The sequence below is a fragment of the Leptonotus elevatus genome, chromosome 3 (assembly GCF_054856555.1).
Source record: "Leptonotus elevatus isolate MCC_2025b chromosome 3, RoL_Lele_1.0, whole genome shotgun sequence".
In the NCBI taxonomy this organism is placed as follows: domain Eukaryota; kingdom Metazoa; phylum Chordata; class Actinopteri; order Syngnathiformes; family Syngnathidae; genus Leptonotus; species Leptonotus elevatus.
The window spans coordinates 26,496,954-26,516,130 of record NC_141241.1 but is presented as its reverse complement, the minus strand read 5'-3'; the positions used below and the strand labels follow the sequence as shown (position 1 = coordinate 26,516,130).

Genomic DNA, 19,177 nt, shown 5'->3' with positions numbered 1-19,177 from the left:
TAGCTAAATTAACCAATGAAATGAGCGGTTTAGAAAAGAAATTGTGTATCACTGACTGAAACAGAGACAAAATCACATCACTTTAGTCTTGCCTAGGTGAACCCATACAGGTCAGTCATGATGAGAGGAAGAGAAATATCAGGGTACCTCAGGAAGTGGAAGTGGATAGTGACAGCACATCTGTATGGGGAAAGCTATAAAGTCATAAAAAAAAAAATTAAGCTTCATCATTCCACTGTGAAGCAGATCATCTGCAACTAGAGAACACTGAAAACTACTACAATCCTGCCAAGAAGTGTGGACGACCTTCTAAAATATCAACACAAGACAAATGATAATTCAGGTAAAAAGCCAACTCGAACATCACATCAAGGGATTTGCAGACCTCTTTTGCTGCATCTGGGACACGTGCATGCTTTAACAATCAGAAGAAAAGTCAAATCGACAAGGCTTTCATGGAAGGCTTGCTAGGTAGAAGCCTCTGCTCACAAAAAAGATCAAAGCTGCCCATCTCAACTTTGCCAGCGAGTACCTGGACAACATTGAAGTCCCTTCTGTGGACAGATGAGTCCAAAATTTAATGGATGTGCCCAGTCAAAATCCTGACTTAAATTATTTCAAAATATTATGGCTGAACCTGAAGTGGGCAGTTTATGCTAGACGCCCATCCAACCTCTCTCAATTGGCTGCATTTTGCAAGGAAGAGTGTCAAAAAATCCCCCAAAGTAGATATGGAAAGACTGATAAATCACTAAAGAAAGTGTTTGGATGAAGTTCTCATTGCAAAAGGAGGTGCAATGTCTGCTTAAATGGGTGAGGTTCACATACTTTTGCACCCATAAGTTTTTCTTAAATCAACAACTTTTGCTCAATAATAAAGATAATATTATCATTCTTTTTATTCAAGTCCATTATTTTCAATGTCAGCATTGTAGATTGGGGTATGACTAGACATTTAATAAGGTTATTTTAATATTTTAAACAAAACATCTGACCATGTCTGCAGGGTTCACAAACTTTATGAGCAGCACTGTATATGCCCTGCTCCAATACACATTAATCATTACATTGTTCACATGAGAGTTGTGTTTGGTTAGGGGTGGGCAATTAATTGTCAAATGGGGCCACGTGAGAAACTGGAACACTTGTACGCAAATTTGCCACTTTATAAAGTGATGAAAATGCGAGAAAAAACGTGTACATTTGCGAGTTTCTAAAGTGGAAAATTTGCGAGAAAAAAATCGTATATTTGCGAGTTTATAAAGAGGCAGATTTGCGAGAAAAATACACGTAGCGTACTACTCGGATGTTTGTGCCAATACTTTTCGGTCGGGTTTTCAAGTAAGGAAATAGTAATGGCTTTAACCATATCGTGTTAAGCATTCACACTTTGAAGCGTTTGGTACTGCCAGCAACAAAGACGCCTCGCTTTGCGAAGTTCCACACCCTGAGGATCAAGCATTTGAGTTCATTTGTTTAAATAAATATTTACTTGTACATTTATGTTTCCAGAATTATTATTTACACATTCATACATTTCGGTGTATTTTTAGTAGCTAAGTTGATGTGTCGAATCTGCTGCTCTCCGTCATTCACTTGCATTTTCCTAAAGTATGCCATCTTCTGATTGGTTAATGTTTAGTCAGCTCATAGGGGATCAGGAAGTGTGACGAGCAAAGTTTCAATTAAGAATGAATCCTGCCTTTTCATTTTATAAACTGTCCCATAAACCACCAACAAATCCTCACATTAGACTATAGCTACGCTACGTGTATCTCGTAAGTTTCTGAGTTTTTTTCTCTGGCAAATTTTCCACTTCATAAACTCGCAAAATTTCCACTTTATAAACTCGCAAATTTGCGAGACAAAACTCGTAAATTCGCGAGTTTAGAAGTGGCAAATTTGCGAGTTTTTTTCTCGGAATATTGCCCCGCCCTTTAAAAAAATAATATATATATATATATATATTTATATTTATTTATACGTGGCCCTAATACACCGTCGTATTGCATAGGTAATTTTTTTGCAAATGTTTTTTTTTGCCTAAATCATCTCCTCATAATGCGAATGGTTACATTTTCCGTGTTTCCTAATAAAATCTGAAACAATTACTGAGGTAATTATTTTAAGAAGTCGAAATGTTAATTCAACAGACTTTTTTTTTTTTTTTCATTGAAACCAGGCTCAAGCACTTTCAGTACTGGGTCCTCTACGGCTGCGTATGGCCACTTAGCTGTTGAAATGTATACACCAATGGCATCGGACGTCGGTCTGCTTCTTAAAAACAGTGGGGATAAGTTGGACTGTTTTCTTTCGCTTGGTGAGCGACACATCTGTTGATGTCGTCTATTATGCAATAAAATATTTGATGTGCACAACTATCAAAAAACGCCTCACCCGATCCAGCATTCCACACGGAACCCGGCATTTTCCTATATTGTATTATATTGTTCATGATAACAATTATGTTTTTGTTATTTTGGAAACATATGGTTTATCATTTCCTTTTTTGCGGGGTGGTAACTCTTCATGGGTCTCTTACCCATGATGACATTTTGCTCAGAGCCATGGGTGGGAACCCTGCTTAATATTGCATACTTTTTTTTTTGTCTGCGCGCGTGTGCATGTCTTCATAGTAATGACAACAAATGCACCTGATGCAGTCATTGTGTGGGATTTGAATGAAGTCAGTTTGTTGTTTTAAACCACACTAACACAAAATGTTTTAACCCTTCTCAGGTTGCCTCTCAGTCAGATTTATTGCACTCGCAAAATAATTGTAACCTCTGAATGTCCTCTTCCCCTAACAGAAAAACTCAAGTGCGTGTTTGTAGAGTTAAGAATTGTTATTCTTCAAAAACAGCTGACTCAGATCAATGCTGACTGACCAACCAGGGAAGTGATAAACATTCCTCATCCCATCTCCTTTGTCTCATTTAAGAAACATATCATGTTGTCGGTTATCTGTCTATAAGACGCATGGCATTCCAGTGCACTGATTGTCCTGTGTCTCTCTCTCTGTGAGTGAAAACCGTATTTTTAGCCAGGAAATAGGTGTCATTAAATTGCAACTGCTTTCCTTAGGATGAGGTAACATTTCCCTCATTCTGTGAATAATTATTGTATGATACAAATGTGAAGAGTTACCTCCCTACAGGAGTTATTTCACACAGGATTAAAGGGTACAATTTGTTAGTCAAGAATATTTTGTGTGTGCGTGCGTGCAGCTGATCAGCTGTCTTGTTGTATGGAGTGTGATATCTAATATCTTTGCGCTGAACCTAAGTAGTAAATCCTGTAATATAGTCATGAGTGGACCAACTTAGATGCCTCCCCTTTGTATTTTGATCGGGTTAGTGTCTGTGTCAAGGTAATGGCTGGAGTTCTGTGACTTTGAGACTTAATGTTAATGAAGCTGACATTTTTGTTTAGTACTGTACTTAAATTTATTGCAGTGGAATCTCTTGTGCGTCTTCTGTCTTTTAGTTGTGAATGTCAGGTAATGGATATTCCGAAAACATCAAAGTTCATTATTAATCACATGGAATATAGCTGTCAAAAGTAATTGATTAATCGACAAGTAATCGATTATCAAATTAATTGACAACTATTCTAATAATCAAGTAATCGTTTGAAAATGGTCCAAATCCTCTGATTTCAGCATATCACCAGTAATTGTTCAATGATTTCTGTCCTTCATGAAAGAAGACTTCTGTGTTCAGATTTTGTAACTGTAGAGTGTAATAATTGAAATTATAATTGCATTTTGATTAGTTTTAATTTAATGTAAATTTTGATTTAGGATCCACTCTTAATTCAATTCTGAATTTCATATGGCCCTGGCCGCTACAGCTCCTTGAAATGTAGCTAATTGTGAGTAATATTTTTTATCATTTGTTTGTGTTTTGGTTTGCTTGCGATCCTGGATGCATGGATTTTGGTCCTGGACAATATGTCTTCATAGTAGAATTGCCAGTTGCACTAAATTGTTTGAGGTGCTACCTTAAAAAAAATGTGTGCTCGATGTGCATTGTTGACATGTTGCTGCTAAGCAAATAGTTTTGTGGTGGATTTATTCTTTGAATCATTAAAGAGATACTTGACTCATTGAGCCATTTTCAGTTCCGTTTGCTGACCAAACCCAGAAAACAGGTGAGGCATGATTGGTCGTTACCGACTTCCTCAGCACGGGTGATATCATCTTCAGTCGACAGAAAGTGGAAAATTTTGTTTTTAAAGGTATTAATTGTACATGAAAAATAATGAAGTTATCAAATTAATTCTGGACAAAATATTAACTTTTTACTGCTGAAAATGGCTCAATGAGTCAAGTATCGCTTTAATATTCATTTGTGCAATTGCAATGCCTTGGTTTTAGTGAGAATAGTTTGCAGTCATATATACAGAACAGTGCGCAGTTCCACTGTCATGTTCCTGACAGAATTTAAATCTATGGAAATTCAGATAAATTGTTGAGGACCTGAATTTCTCTAGGTTAGCAGCTCTGTGGTAAATCTTTTTCTATGCTGACTGTGCTGCAGTCTCACACGATATGCCGCTCATGTTAAAGTTGTATTTCCTTTGATGTGACGCTGCTGTGAAATGGAAACTTCTGTAGAATGACCGTGGCTGCACAATTGCTGGTTGTCTGAGCTGATGTCAACATCCAGCTCTTCCCTCATAGACAAACCTGCAAAGGCCATCCACTTAGCTCCCGCTCATCTACTTGGCGTTTCTTCTCGCAGGCTTCCCATCTATCATTCCATGCCTTTTGTACCCTTCCCCCTTCTCTTCTGCTGTGTCCATCCTCGCTCTCCCTGTTCTTCCCCAGAGCCATTGGAAGAGGACCATGTGGCCCAGTTGTTGAGTCGGTTCTCCACAGAACTCAGTCTGGGCTGCCACCTCTCTCTCGACGGTGCACTCACCCACCATCTCCACCAGTGCTCCTACCACCTCCGCCTCTTCCGAAACTGGCTTATCTCTGGCCAGGACCCCATAGAGTACCTTCATGGTTCGCCCTATACCAATCTCATGCTTTGTCCAACCACTGCACTCAGTGTAGATTTGGACTGTGCTTGGCCTGCGGTGGACTTGTGTTTATGCATGCTTGCCTGTTTCTGTGGCTATCAGACTGCAAGCTGGCTCGGTGCACGGAAAGCTAACTTTCTCCTTCCTCACCTCTGGTAAACAGAAGGCAAACCATTTTCAACTACTAATTGATTAGATACTGCAAGGAAAATTGTTTTTTGCAGTTAGATGTGAATTTTGAAATCACATTTTTTTATTTCCCCTCACTTATTTGTATTATCTTTGCTTGCTTATATAATACATGTGCTACATGATGATAATACCAGGTTAACATTTGGAAAACTGGAAACTCAAAAACAGTAGTAGTAGTAGTAGTATGAATATGACATCCCTACTAAATAAACATGTAACTTGCATCTTCATTCTACTGTCCTTATCATCTCACAAACACAGCATACCAATGACTCGTCTTGTGGGTCATTTTGTTTCGTTTTATTTTACTGACTTGTCTTTCAAACCACATTTGACTTTTATCTAATAACAACTCAATTCAAATATGTGTTGCATTTACCTTATTTCATTCTCACACTTAGATAAGTAAGCCTTGGCTCCGTCCCATTAGCCTTTTTTCTTTTGGGATGCATAATAACATGTCCGAAAGGAAACCTGAATGAATAATAAACAGAAAAACAAGTAGATTGAAAAACTCACAAAAAGTTAGGGCTTTCAAGGGAAATTTCTTGATGAACCGAACGACTAGCATTTACACGTGAACTCAGTTTGACCTTCTTTATACTTTTGAATACACATACCCAACTGATGTTTGTTTATTTATTTTTTTGCACAAATTGCTGTTTCTCTTAAAAGGAGCAGAACAGCAAAAGTCAACTAGGGGTGTCAGGCGATTACATTTTTTAATCGTGATTAATCGCATGACTTCACTAGTTAACTCATGATTAATCGCTAATTTTATATCTGTTCTAAATGTACAATACAAATTATTCATACTCTTGTTAACAAAAGTGGGAAAAATGTTAAACTAATAGAAATATGGCTGCATCTTTTAGTTATGATACATTAATTTAATAATAATTCATCAAATTGAGTTAAAAAAAAATTTTTTTTTAAATGTACTGTACTATAAAAAAAAAACTAAAAAAAAGTGTGATATTGATTTGTGTTGTGGTCATTTTTCTGCCACTAAATGGCATAATTGCCTTTGCAAGACGTGACAGCTCAGTGCTTTTTTTCTAATCTTTAACATGAAGTAACTTGTGAAATTCTGCACATTTTTGAAATTGTAAAATACAGCATGACCACAGTCTCCACAAATATATGCATTATTATTAATTTTATTACTGATACATTTTGATGTGGGCGTGTCTGCTGTGTTGTGACTGGAACTCCCCCAGAACAGGCTTTCCAAGTAAGGGGTGGTCATTAATCGCATATTTAAAAAAATAAAGGAGCTTTAAATTAAATACAAATGAACGCACTAAATTTGACACCTCTAGTCGGAACACGTGTTTTTAATTACCACGAACATCCACTTCTATTGGGGCCGGGCATAGCCCTAAAAGGCAACTTGGGTCCCCCTTCCCATGGGCTCACCACCTGTGGGAGGGTCCAAAGGGGTCGGGTGCGCAATGAACTGGGTGGCAGCCAAACCCCGGCTACTGAAGCTAGCTCTGGGGACATGGAATGTCACTGGCAGGGAAGGAGCCTGAGCTGGAGTGTGAGACAGAGAAGTTCCGACTAATTATAGTCTGACTCGCCTCCACACACAGCTTGGGTTCTGGTACCAATCCTCTCGAGAGGGGCAGGACTCTCTTCCACTCTGGAGTTGCCCACATGAGAGGCGCAGAGCAGGTCTGGGCATACTTATTGCCTGTTTGTTGGGGTTTACCCCGGTGGACGAGAGGGTAGCCTCCCTGCGCCTTCGGGTAGGGGGACTGTTGTTTGTGCTTATGCACCGAACAGCAGCTCCTAGTACCCACCCTTTCTGGAGTTCTTGGAGGGTGTGCTGGAGAGCGCTCCCTCTGGGGACTCCCTCGCTCTGCTGGGGGACTTCCAACGCTCACGTGGGCAATGACAGTGAGACTTGGTGGGGCGTGATTGGGAGGAACGAACAGCCCCCTTACCCCGATCAGAGATCAAAGAAATTCTGGTCCACCATACGGCGTCTCAGGAGAGGAAAGCAGTGCATCATTAACACTGTGTATAGTGGAGATGGGGTGCTGCGGACCTAGACTCGGGACGTCATGAATCGGTGGGGAGAATACTTCAAAGACCTCCTCAATTCCACCGACACATCTTCCATTGAAGTGTCTGGGGAGAGGGAAGTCTCAGCTTCCCTGCTAAAGCTGCTGCCCCCGCAATCCAACCCCGAATAAGCAGTAGATTTGGATGGATGGATAGATCCGCTTGTATGCCAATCTGACCCTTTTTTAGTCTCTGTTGCAACCTGCGGATGACACTGTGACACTCTAAGCTCAGTGGCTACTCTGCGAACATACAATTTGAAGCCTCACAATGGCGAGGTACTGTTGTCATCTTGGTCTCATTATGTCAAAATGTGGGCAGCATGTTGAGCAGGACTGTTTAAATACCAATGACAATAATTGTCCCAGGAAGTGTGTTGGTGAATTTAAGGATCATACAACTGTTGTGAATTTTGCCATTCAGCTTCTTGTTAGAGAATAGAAAGTTGGGCAATAAGTAATGAAACACTAAACCGGTGCATTTGGTTTCAAAAGTTTAGTGAAGGTCTAATTGAGTTCACCTTTAAATGTTATAGTTAGGGGTGCACATATAGTGGTGTGCTGGTGTGTATGAGGACTGAAAATTGAATATTGTGCTCCAGTGCTGCAAGTCTGTCACATCAGCCTCAAATTGAAATCAAGTCAGCTGCCACAATGATTTCTTCCGAGGGCTGAACTTCAAAATAAAAGCTAAGGAAGACATTGACAGTAGATCTGTTGTGGCAGCTAGCTTGACATGGCTGGCTCCCCACTAACAGCTGCATTCGCCGTGAGACGGTGGCTGACAAACCTAATAAGAAATCAAATTTTTTTTTTAAACTCATGTAAATCAGACATTGCTTTTGAATTGTGGTTCAACTTAATTATTTGTAAAAACAAACTCATACACTTGACAAAAGTGATGGCAGCCCTGGAAAAGATTTGACCATAGGTGCATGTTCGACAAATGTGTTGTTCTCTACTGTCAGGTGTTTTCAAACATGTAACCAGTCAGTCGGCCTATTTGAAGGGTGACAAGTTGTCACTATGCTGTTGGAAGTAATTGTGTCTGCCACACTAAACATGGTCCAGAGGAAGTTAAGGAGAGAGTCTAGGGTAGTTAGAAAGAAAATTATAGAAAGCACAGTAAATGTAAAGGCTATACATAGTATTCACATGACGTCATCGACCGCTACCTACCGACCCCGCAGCCATTTGGTGGGTCAAATAATTGTGTGGCAAACAATTGCAACCAGCAAGACAACGCAAGCAAATGCTGAGGAGCGCTCGTGTTGCTTACTACAAGTTATTTTGATTCATTTATTTTGTTCATTCATTCCGGATTTTCACAAACCGCCTAACAATGGTGCACACGTGCCGTTCACGGGTGCAAAATTAAGGCGAACAAAGATGAGAAACAAAGCTTCTTTATAGTATTCACATGACATAATTTGCCCCACATTGTGTGCCGTTCAGGGTCCATGGAATGTCGAATGGGAACGGACAAAGAAGTGTCCGGAATTGCAAAGATAAATCGAAAGGATTACCAACCGACAAAGTCTACAAAAGTGTGTTCTGACCGTTTTCATTAAGGTGTCATTATAAGATAGTACAGAACAAAATGCTTTTACCATAATGCGATCGTGATATATGTGAGCCACTAGCTCTGGCTAAAAATAGATGTTCGATTTTGAGATCTCTCCAAATACCCTCCTTAAGGTATCTTATTTTCCTTTCCCAGCAGCCCAAAAGTTGAAATTGTTGTTAAAGTGTACGAAAATAAGTGATGAATCAACAATATTGTTGTGTTGTAATATGCTAGTCGCTAGCGCGGTCGGGGAACTAGCTAACTTGGTTTAAAAATAACCCGAGATTCTTCACCTCAAATTTGCAAATGATAAATGCACAAAACAACCAATAAAAGACGAAAGTACAGAAGACACAAGAATGTCCGTGTTTTGAGAGCCAAGCCATCCTACCTCAGAGCATACGTTGCCTATAGTCCGTTCCGGGCAGTATTGGCAAATGTTTGTAATCCAATCGATTCCACTAATCAAACGTTTCATTGTGTACCGCTGCAAAGAGTGTTGAGCTAAATCTTCCGCATACGTCTTGCTTACACAAGTAACTTTAGCGGAAGCTGGGGGTGACATTCATCAATAACAAAACAACATTCGGTGTAAACACAATACAAACACAGCTGAGTCACCTGGAAAGTTGACCCACCATGATGGGCGGACTCGCAATCCCAAGACGTCAGTGAATACTATCTATAAGACCATCTTCAGGCAGCGTGATGTTTCTATGTGATCACAGGACACTTGATGACAAATTGAGGATATATATACTAAGAATGCTAACAGCTTAGAACAACCTCCAAAGAAATTAAAGGTGAACTCCAAGATGAAGGTACAACAGTGTCAAATCACACCAAATGCAACAATGAAGCATAAAAAAAAAGACCTGTTCATTTCTGGGCTTACTTTGCTGCATCGTGGTGTCTTGAATCTGTGCAGGGTACAATGAAATCTCAAAACTATCGACGTATGTTAAAATGAACCCCGACTGTCATGACAAGTTTGCTCTATATTATTTATTTGGTTGTTACTAACATAACTTTGAATTCATATTTCAAAAATAATTTCCAGTTTAATAAATTTTGTAGAAACTTTATTTGGACGTACCCTGCCATTGTTATTTACATCACAATGCATTCAGTGCGTAGTGACGTAGAATGGCGGCAGGCTCTCTGACGAGCAATGTGAAACGCCAATAATGAAAGCAAGGTAAGCCTTGTAGCATTCCTAAAGAAACATGCGATCGGGAGAGTCACCCTCCCCCACGCAGTGCTCTCGTCATTCACCAGACACATTCAAAAGTTTTGATGGGTTTTGCAACAGGATAATGGCCCAAAACACACAGCTTAAACACCCTTGGATCGATTAAAGCAAAACATTGAACTATTCTTTCTAAAGTTACCCTGTATGCTCCCTGATCGAAATCCTATTGAACTTCTATGGAAGGGTACCATCTCAATGTTTCATGAGTGTTTTTTAAATGATTCTGTGGAACTACAATTCAAAAGCAATTTGTCGTTTTTGTTGGTTAACTTTTGTTTATTAATTTTTTACTGTGACTTCATCAAGTTGAAGTTATTTCGTTGACCACTGTGGGTTTTTGTTTCATTATAGAGATCAAAAATTTTCTCCTTGTGTGTTTTTGTTTATGCAAATGAACATACAGATTTGTGTATGTATTTGTATAGAGCTATTCTAAATTACTCACCATTGTCAATGTTAGCAATGTGCATTGTTGCTTAAACCGAAAGTTATTCTCTCCAATGTACCAGTAATATGTTACCCACAGTAACACGATCTCAAAACCTGTTTCAAAGTCAGTGAATGGTCATAATTTTTTTTTAAGGCAGACGTTTAACTAGAGCTATTTTTTTTTTATCCAATAGGCTGATCCAGCTGCTCAAAAATAAAGAAACTTAATGAAGAGAAACCTAGTTGCATTGTTTGATTTGCAGTTTAAAAACAACATAAAAGCATAACCATATCATTAAAAAATATATATTGTTTTCTTGCTGTGTACAAGAAATTCCATAGAGCATCTTACTTTCAAGGTATGGCATCTTATTTCAAGACCACACCCTCTCATCATTTGCTTTTGTCTTGATTTTGAAGTAAATTTTACTGACATGTACCACACCATACTTAAATAAGCAAGATTTGATTGTTTTCTGAGTTGCTCTACATTTTTAGAGTCATCCTCATCGGAGATTGTAGACGATGAGGATGAGTTGGAGCTTAATGCTTTGTAACTGAGCAGCTCTGATGTGTGGCTTGGTTGTCCACTAACAGCAGTTAAACTGACTTATAACTTGCGTCGGACCTGATGTTGCAGCTGCTGTGCTGCTAGCTAGAGGCAAGCATGTTTGGGAAGGCTGACTAATAATAAGGCTGTTTGAGTTTTAGAATCTGCTTTGCCCTCTGATTTGTAGACCTGTTGTTTGATATAGCTCCATGTTGTGTTTACATCCAGCATGGGTTTTGAAACTTAGCTGTGTGGTGATTACAGTCAAATCTGGTATCAGTTCACAACATGTTAAGGTGGGTTGTGAAGAAAGCTGGATATCGATTATTTTTAATTAGGAAGTATTGAGCTGCTCGCTCATGCGTCAGCTGGTGTGGTTCAGTCTAGCTACTCATCTGGCCGCCCCGACCAACTAAGAGCTGATAATGTCTGTCTGTCTGCATCATCTCTCTCGTGTACCACAGGCTTTGAAGGATGCTCCATGGTACCCTCCATCTATCCTCTGGAAACTCTACACAACTCATTGTCACTCAAACAGGTCAATGAATTCCTCACAAGTGTGTGTGAGAGTGCCGGAGATCCACATACAAGGACCACCAGAGGTTTGCCACTTTTATAACTCTGGCCACCGGTAAATATTTTGAATAATAATTTTTGTCCTTTTGTCTCCGCAGCGTTGTCTGACATGTTTAGTGCTCACAACCATCCATCAGGGGATTGTTCATACATCCCCCACAGAGTCCTCTCCTCGTCCATGTCTCTCAGGTCTCGTTCAGACAAACCTCCGTGGTGTGAGTATTGATCATCACTTGACATTATCATACTAACTGTACTGTAGTTCTTGTTACAAGGAAGTGTTCCCCTTGCCATAAATACCTTCTCACGTGCATGTGTCTCAACTACTAAAGCTGCATGTAAGGTATATGTGCAGAAATAGATTGGCCTTAGGTGTATGGCTGCGAAACGGCACAGTGATAGTTGGAGATCGCGGCTTGATGAAGCCAAAAGTATCACACCATTTACAAACGGTAGAGATGCAATACTGAGCCCAAAAACCAGACCCCCTCAACACTTGACAACGGCTGCACCTCCTGAATCTAAGATTGGACTTCCTGCCGGACCCTCCTTTCTAGCAGCCTTAATAGACCATACCAGGAAGGTTGAGGAGTTTGATCCCTTTGTAGTTGGAGCACACCCTCCGGTCTCCCCGTTCCCCCTTCTTAAAAATGGGGACCACCACCCCGGTCTGCCAATCCAGAGGCACTGTCCCTGATGGACAGACCCACGACATCCAGAGACCCCAGGAACTCTGGGCGGATCTCATCCAACCCTGGGACCCCGCCACCGCAGAGCTGCCCAACCACCTCAGTGACTTCAACCTCAGACTTAGGAGCGCCCCCCCCCCCCCCCCCCCACCAGGCTCTGCTTCCTCAAATAAAATGAGGAGGTTTTCGAAGCATTCTCCCTACCGATTCTCAACGTTCCAAGTTTAGGTCAGCATTGCCCCATCTCCTCTACACACAGTGTTTATGGTGCACCGCTTCCCTCTCCCGAGACACCGGATAATGGATCAGAATTTCCTCAAAGCCTTTTGGAAGTCATTTTCCATGGCCTGGCCAAACTTCACCTATGCCCAAGTTTTTGCCTCGATAATCGCCAAAGCTGCGTTCGGATTACCTATCAGCTGACTCACTAGTCCCACAGGCCAAAAAGGCCCAATTAGACTCCTTCAGCTTACCACTGGTGTCCACCAACGCATTTGGGGATTGCCACCTTACGACCATAGCACCGGCCGCCCGCCTCAACAATGGATACGTGGAACATGGTTCCCTGCAGACTCAGTTGAGATCAGTTGACACCTCCACCCCTCCAAGGACTCCAAAAATGTGTTACCTAAGCACAAAAGACAGTCAGGACACCTCCCTCCACCCAAGGTCCTCCACTCGCCTCCTGGTGTTAACCCTAACGTACAGGCACCGAGCCATAGGACAATAAGTATGCTCCCCACTTGCTCGGCACCTCACATCGTGGGCAACTCCAGAGTGGAAGAGAGTCCAACCTCTGTCAAGAAGACTGGTACCGAAGCCCAAGCTGTGTGCCGAGGAAAGACCAAAACTATCTAGTCGGAACTTCTTGACCTCACACACCAGCCGGGCTTCTTCCCTGCCAGAGATGGGATTTCACGACCCTAGAGACGACTTCGCCGGGGATCAGTCCCTGCCTTTGGCTGCCGCCCAGCTCATGACCTCTATGGTCCCTCTCACATGAGAAGAGGGATGCATGTTGTCCTTTTGAGCTGAGCCGAGCCAAGCCCCATGGGTGCAGGCCCGAGCACCAGGTACCTTTAAGCCCCACCTCCAAGGCCTGGATCCAGAATCGTGCCCCAGTGACCTTGTCTGGGCAAGGGAAAATGTATTCCATTATCGTTATTCATCAAAGGGATCTTTTGAACCGTGCTTTCTCTGGTCCCTCTCCTAGTACCTGTTTGCCAAGGCTATACAGCCACAGACAACTTAGCCCTAGGACCATTGGGGCACACAAACCCCTCTACCACAATAAGGTGACGGCTCAGGGACGGTCATGTTTTCTCCATTTCTGGATAATGGCTCCCACTTTAGTTTGCTTAAGTCCTAAAGCTTAAGAAATGGCTTTGCAATCCTTTCCAGACAACTTGATATCAATTACTCTTATTACTCTTTCTCGTCTGTTCTTGAATTACTTTGTTCTTGTTATCAGTCATGTTCTTTTTAAGTGATTACTTGATTGAACAAACCTGGAGGTGGTCAGGTGTAGCTTTGGTCAGTGAAAAGAAGCTAAGCTTTCCAAAACAATGTGATTAGCTACATTTAATTTATGATTTAACAAGGGGGAGTTCTTTTTCCACACAGGGCCAGGTAGCTTTGAATAGTTTGTTTCCTAATTTAAAAACGGCATTTTACCTGGCCTATTTTTTGATGTTGACATTTGTTTGATTACCTTAAACATCAAATTGGACAAAACTACGAAAAATGAAGAAGGCAAATACTTTTTCACAGCACTGTACATGAATGTGTTGAATTCATGATTGATGCTGCGCAGTTTTAGAGCAGGTCAACAGATTGGGAGTGGAATTCACTAGCAGTCTGTTCCTTTGTCTTTTCCTGCAGTGTTTCAACTAAAGATATTGCCACCACCCTGCCTTACTGTAAATCACAAAATTTAGTTGCAATGCATTTCTTCCCAACAACCTTCATTTCCGTAAACATTGTTTACACTTTTGCTGGGTTCACAGTATTGTTCAAGTCACAGTTTGGTCATGCACTAATTCATGCTTGTTTGTCTCCTATGCCTACAGACAGCAGTGGTCCATCCAGTACCGTATCCAGTGCCGGGCCATCTTCTCCCACTACAGCAGACACCTCCCCACGTTTCAGTTTCAGTGATAAGATCTCTCTCACTCCGCAGAGTAGTGAGGAAACCCATTCCTCTCATAACATCACTTCCCAACCAGCACCTCCATTGGCGTCGCAAATTGTAGACTCAAATTTCTCAACTATTTCAAACCCCTCTGAAGTACCACAGACTCCAAATAATTCCCCAGAGGATGATAGCGAGCAATGCAACATTACCGATCACCAATTTGATGATCCTGAACACACGCAGGAAGGCCAAGAGACTTGTTCAGCCACGGACCTTACCAGTAGTGGAGTTCTAGATGCTGGTTTGAGGCCACCCTGCTCCCCACTAGCTGAGCTCTCTCTAAGCCGGATGGAAGGCTTCTGCCTCCCGAGTTCGCTGCCCGTGCTGTTGGAGCTCCGAGAGAGCAGCAGCGAGGCGGGTTCCAGCACCCAAACGCCCATGTCTCCTGAAGGACACGACAAGTTCTTCGACACCCAGGAGTCGGTGGACTTGTGGATGGACAGTCCTGAGAACCCTCCAGAGTCTGAGACACCTCTTGAGGTCAAAGATGAGCCCCCATCAGAATCATGATGCCACAAAGATGAACAAAAAACTACCACAGGCGGCGTCTGTTGAATCATTAAAGCTGTGTACTTAGCACAGTTAGCAGAATATTAGGTCTGTCTTCTGTCCTGTCACTTGCTGTTATGTGGTCAGCGCTGTTCATTGCCCGTAAATACATGCTGACATGAGCCCAATCAAACAAACTACAGGTTCAGTCAATCAGCTTGGTGGTTAAAAGGTTGTGTGTTGTATACAAGCACTGACAATACAATCAATTTCCTTCACACTTTGGTAACTTAACTTGAGAGTGCACCCACCTTAAAAATGCTTGGTCAGTTTTGTATTTTTGTTTTGTGTTGTGAGCTAAAATTTGAGGTATGGTCGTCCTGCATCTAACAATACAATTGGAGATACTGAGTAAATTCAGTTACGAGCTCACTCATGGTACGAATTATATTCATGAGTCAGGGTACCACCGCATTTGAATTTGTATCTTGATTTTCATTTCTCATTGTACAGTTTATCCCAAAAGGGTATCGTAAAGATGGCTAAAAATGAGTTTAACCTGTTACTGTTCATGTTGCATATCAGGTCATATGTGCTAGCACTTCCTAACAACAATACTGTTGTTGGCTCTTAACCAAGCACCCGCCTGACCTGACACTGTTGCTTCGACGACGAGATGTGTACTGTACTGCTAATTGCCAAAGTCCTTAATGCCTTTCAAGATTTCCTGTTAGAAAAGTAGTATTTATTTTGACAAAGTATATTAGGGAGAAAGATATTTTCAATCATGGTTGTGCTGTTTGTTGTAAAACCACACTCTTGTTAGGGTAACTTTTCAAAACCAATACTATACTCAAAGGTGACATTTTACTTTTGAAGGTGCTTTTATTGTGGCAAGCAGTTATGTAGCAGGCATATAGGGAGTGACTGCACACGTAGACAATTTGATGTGCCACTTTTAATCTAGGATCTTATACTGCCAGATGGCACAAATTCGTTTTTGAAACTGTACAATCATGTCTGTGTGCACTGGGAAAATAACAGCACCGTTGATTGTGTTTGTGTGCTGCTTTTTGTCAGTGCAGGACGTTGCTTTTTTCCGCCCACTTATGTTGAAATTGTTCATTGTAAACGTTCTGCCACCTCCCTTGTACATGGATCAAGACAGAATTAGAACAAATGATGTCAAAAGTTTATGTTAAAGAGAGAAAATCATTTCAATATTAGGAGTGACCTCATCTTGTAATAATCATGAATAAACTGGTTCCTTGAAGCAGGTTTTTTTCCCCGTGTGTGTGCGCGCATGTGTGTGCTTGTGCGTGCATTGTGTCGTGTGCGTGTTTTAAGGAGACATACAATTTATTCACAAGCAAACAATTCCTAGACGTCTTGATAACATGTCTCAAACATACTTTTGCCCATAAATACACTAAGGATCAATAATTAGACCAAGCCCGTTTTAGTTCTCTCGTTTCACCGTCTGGGGTGACAGCCCTTTCTCATTTGTTCTCAAGCATCCCAGTCTGAAAGCGTCATTTGTTTTTTCACTTGTGGATTCAGAACTTGACATACCAGCAAGCAGCTAAAGTACCCCTTTCAATAAGTGCAAATCTCTGCATTGAATACTTTGCTAAACATTCTAGTACTTGTATGTTGCAATTATCAGACGCCAACATTGATGACATTGTTAGCTAATGCTAACCTGTGCTAACGCTGCAGCTGTGGTTGCTTGTAACTGGTGGATCTTTGCCCAGACTAGTCATGTCATGCATTAAGAAACTATTATGTAATTCAGCCGCACTTGTTAGTTCTGAACCGCTTGTTAAAGGCACATTTTTGGAAATCACAGGACAAACACGAGTTTGTAATATGAAAGTGAAGTAAAATAAGATGTAGCGTACTACCGTGTATTGTGCACGTGCTTTGTAATTAATGTAGCCAGTTGCGCTGGTGAGAAAATTTGAAAATATTGACTATGCATCTTAAGGCCTAGATACAGCAATCCGACATCGGGAGTCGGACAGCGTTGGGCCAACGGCATGCGCTGTCTGATCAGTGTATAAATTACTGTCATAAAGTCGGATCCAGTTGGAATACCATGCCAAGTAGGCTGATTTCAGGCAGTGCTAACAAGTTGAAGGTAAGAGTATTTTTCTATAGTGTAGTGGTTATCACGCTCGAGACCGGGTGGAAAAATGGCAATTTTCTTTATATTTGCAATGAAAACTGAGCAGCCAAAAGATTAATTTTAAAAACACCACCTCAGCGTCAGGGAATTGAAACCCAGTCTTGCTCGTGACTGCGGGGAGATACTATCCACTATACTAACTAGGAAAAAAGGGCTGCACAACCACCTTTTCAGGGAAGGAATGAAAAATGTCCCTGAAAACCAGCAAATCCAGCCAGTTACGCTGATTACGCTGCAAACAGGTTAAAGGTGAGACTGTTTCCATGTTGTGTAGTGGATTTGGCCTTACAAGCGAAAGGTTACCGGCTCGAGACTGGGTGGAAACATGGCAATTTTCTTTGTGTTTGCAATGAAAAACTGCAGCAAAAATTTAAATTTTTACAAACACCACCTCCCGGTCGGGTAATCGAACCCTGATCATCCCAAGAACAGGGGGAGATACTATTCACTACACTAGCCAGGAAAGAAGGGCTATACAACTACCTCCTGGTCGGGGGTAGAGGGGAACCTGTTCTCGAAAACGTGAATAGCAGCCAGTTACGCTGATTGCTCGCCTTGCAAACAGGTTCAAGGTAAGAATCTGTTTCGACAGTATAGTGGTGTTGAGTTATTGACATTGTTTTTCAGTTTCAATTTATATTTTAGCCGTTTTGGATTTAGTTAACTCAGTATAGCTCAATGAATAGAATTGTCTATTGTATTCTTATCTGTCTCTTTCGCCTGAGAAGAAAAGGGCAACAAGTTCTTCCACTATTATCTACAAGGGAGTATAGCCTAGTGCCGGTCTCAGTCGGTTGAAGAATCCAAGGACAGGCTGATGTATTATTGTTTTTCTCTAATCTGATTTATACCTATGGGAACTTGCTGAACTTGCTGATGGGAGGAGACTTTTCGTATTCACCCACTTTTCAATAAATAATGATGTGCAGGAGAAGGAGGAGCACACTTTTGAACAGAACACTGTTTGGGTGACTTCATTTGTGTGATCAGAAGCTTCTGTTATAATGATACCTTTGCAAAGGGACTTCTTCACCAGAATCTCACCATTCAGTTAATTGAACACGCAAAGAGTACAATACAAATATTGTCAACTCTAACAAATGGCGACCCCGACGCTGAATTATAAAAGAATGGTGACCTCCGACGCTGAATTCTAACGGATGGTGGTATTATTGACGGCTTGCGAGCTGCGGCGTTCACGGACGGGCGGAACTTCTAGGCCTAAATAAATAAAGTACGGTAAGTGGAGACTTTTATCCACGTAGGGAGGTTCTGTCTGTTTGGGTCCGCTGCAACTGGTTTTTCGTCTTCCAAATTGTCTAAATTTTTACATGAGGTCTGTGTGAACAAGTTGTAGTTTGATGTCGTTATAGAGTTGGGATAATTCCTACGATATTGAACTGGACACGTCGTGGGGTGCTGTATTTAATATGTGACGTAAGTGCAGACCTAGAGAAAAAGCTTTTTTTGTTGCAGGATGAAGTAGTGATTTTTGTTGTTGTTTTGTTTTGTTTTCGTCTCGCTACGAAGAATCCTTAGACCATAATATATATTGAATAAAAGGGTTGCCGGATGACGTGAGAAGTCTTTCTTCCACTAAGGATCGCGAAGATTATGGTAAGCGCTCTGCTTTTTTAGCAGTTTGGCCGATTGGGGACTAATCGATATTTGCTCATGACTCTTATTGAGAACGTCCATTTACACGTAATATGTTATTTTTGAAAAAGCGCCTGTTTGAAATTGAACAGTATTGAGGGGTCCAGGTTGATTACAGCGATAATTGGATTTTGTGTCACTGTATTTGCAATCGAGAGATTACGTGAATTATTTTTATTTTTTGGCGCTCCTACTTTTGTAGTTTTGAGGTCAGGATTACCGTATGAATTCCTTTTGTTCTACGGTTTAATTCGATAGCGCGTGACGAGTTATTTTGAAAATGAGCGCCTTGCAAAAA

At 41.2% G+C, this 19,177-nt stretch overlaps 1 protein-coding gene across 1 annotated transcript in view; it reads left to right on the top strand.

Annotated features, from left to right (window-relative positions):
- The window catches only part of ppip5k1a (diphosphoinositol pentakisphosphate kinase 1a), a 54,748-nt gene extending 38,440 nt beyond the window's left edge, over window positions 1–16,308 (top strand). The window contains exons 28-31 of the mRNA XM_086070720.1: window positions 4,832–5,011; window positions 11,552–11,689; window positions 11,762–11,878; window positions 14,422–16,308. Of these exons, the coding sequence (XP_085926846.1) occupies window positions 4,832–5,011; window positions 11,552–11,689; window positions 11,762–11,878; window positions 14,422–15,056 (1,070 nt within the window). The 3' untranslated portion in view covers window positions 15,057–16,308. The remainder of the gene's footprint in view (window positions 1–4,831; window positions 5,012–11,551; window positions 11,690–11,761; window positions 11,879–14,421) is intronic.
- The last annotated feature ends 2,869 nt before the right edge of the window (window positions 16,309–19,177 follow it).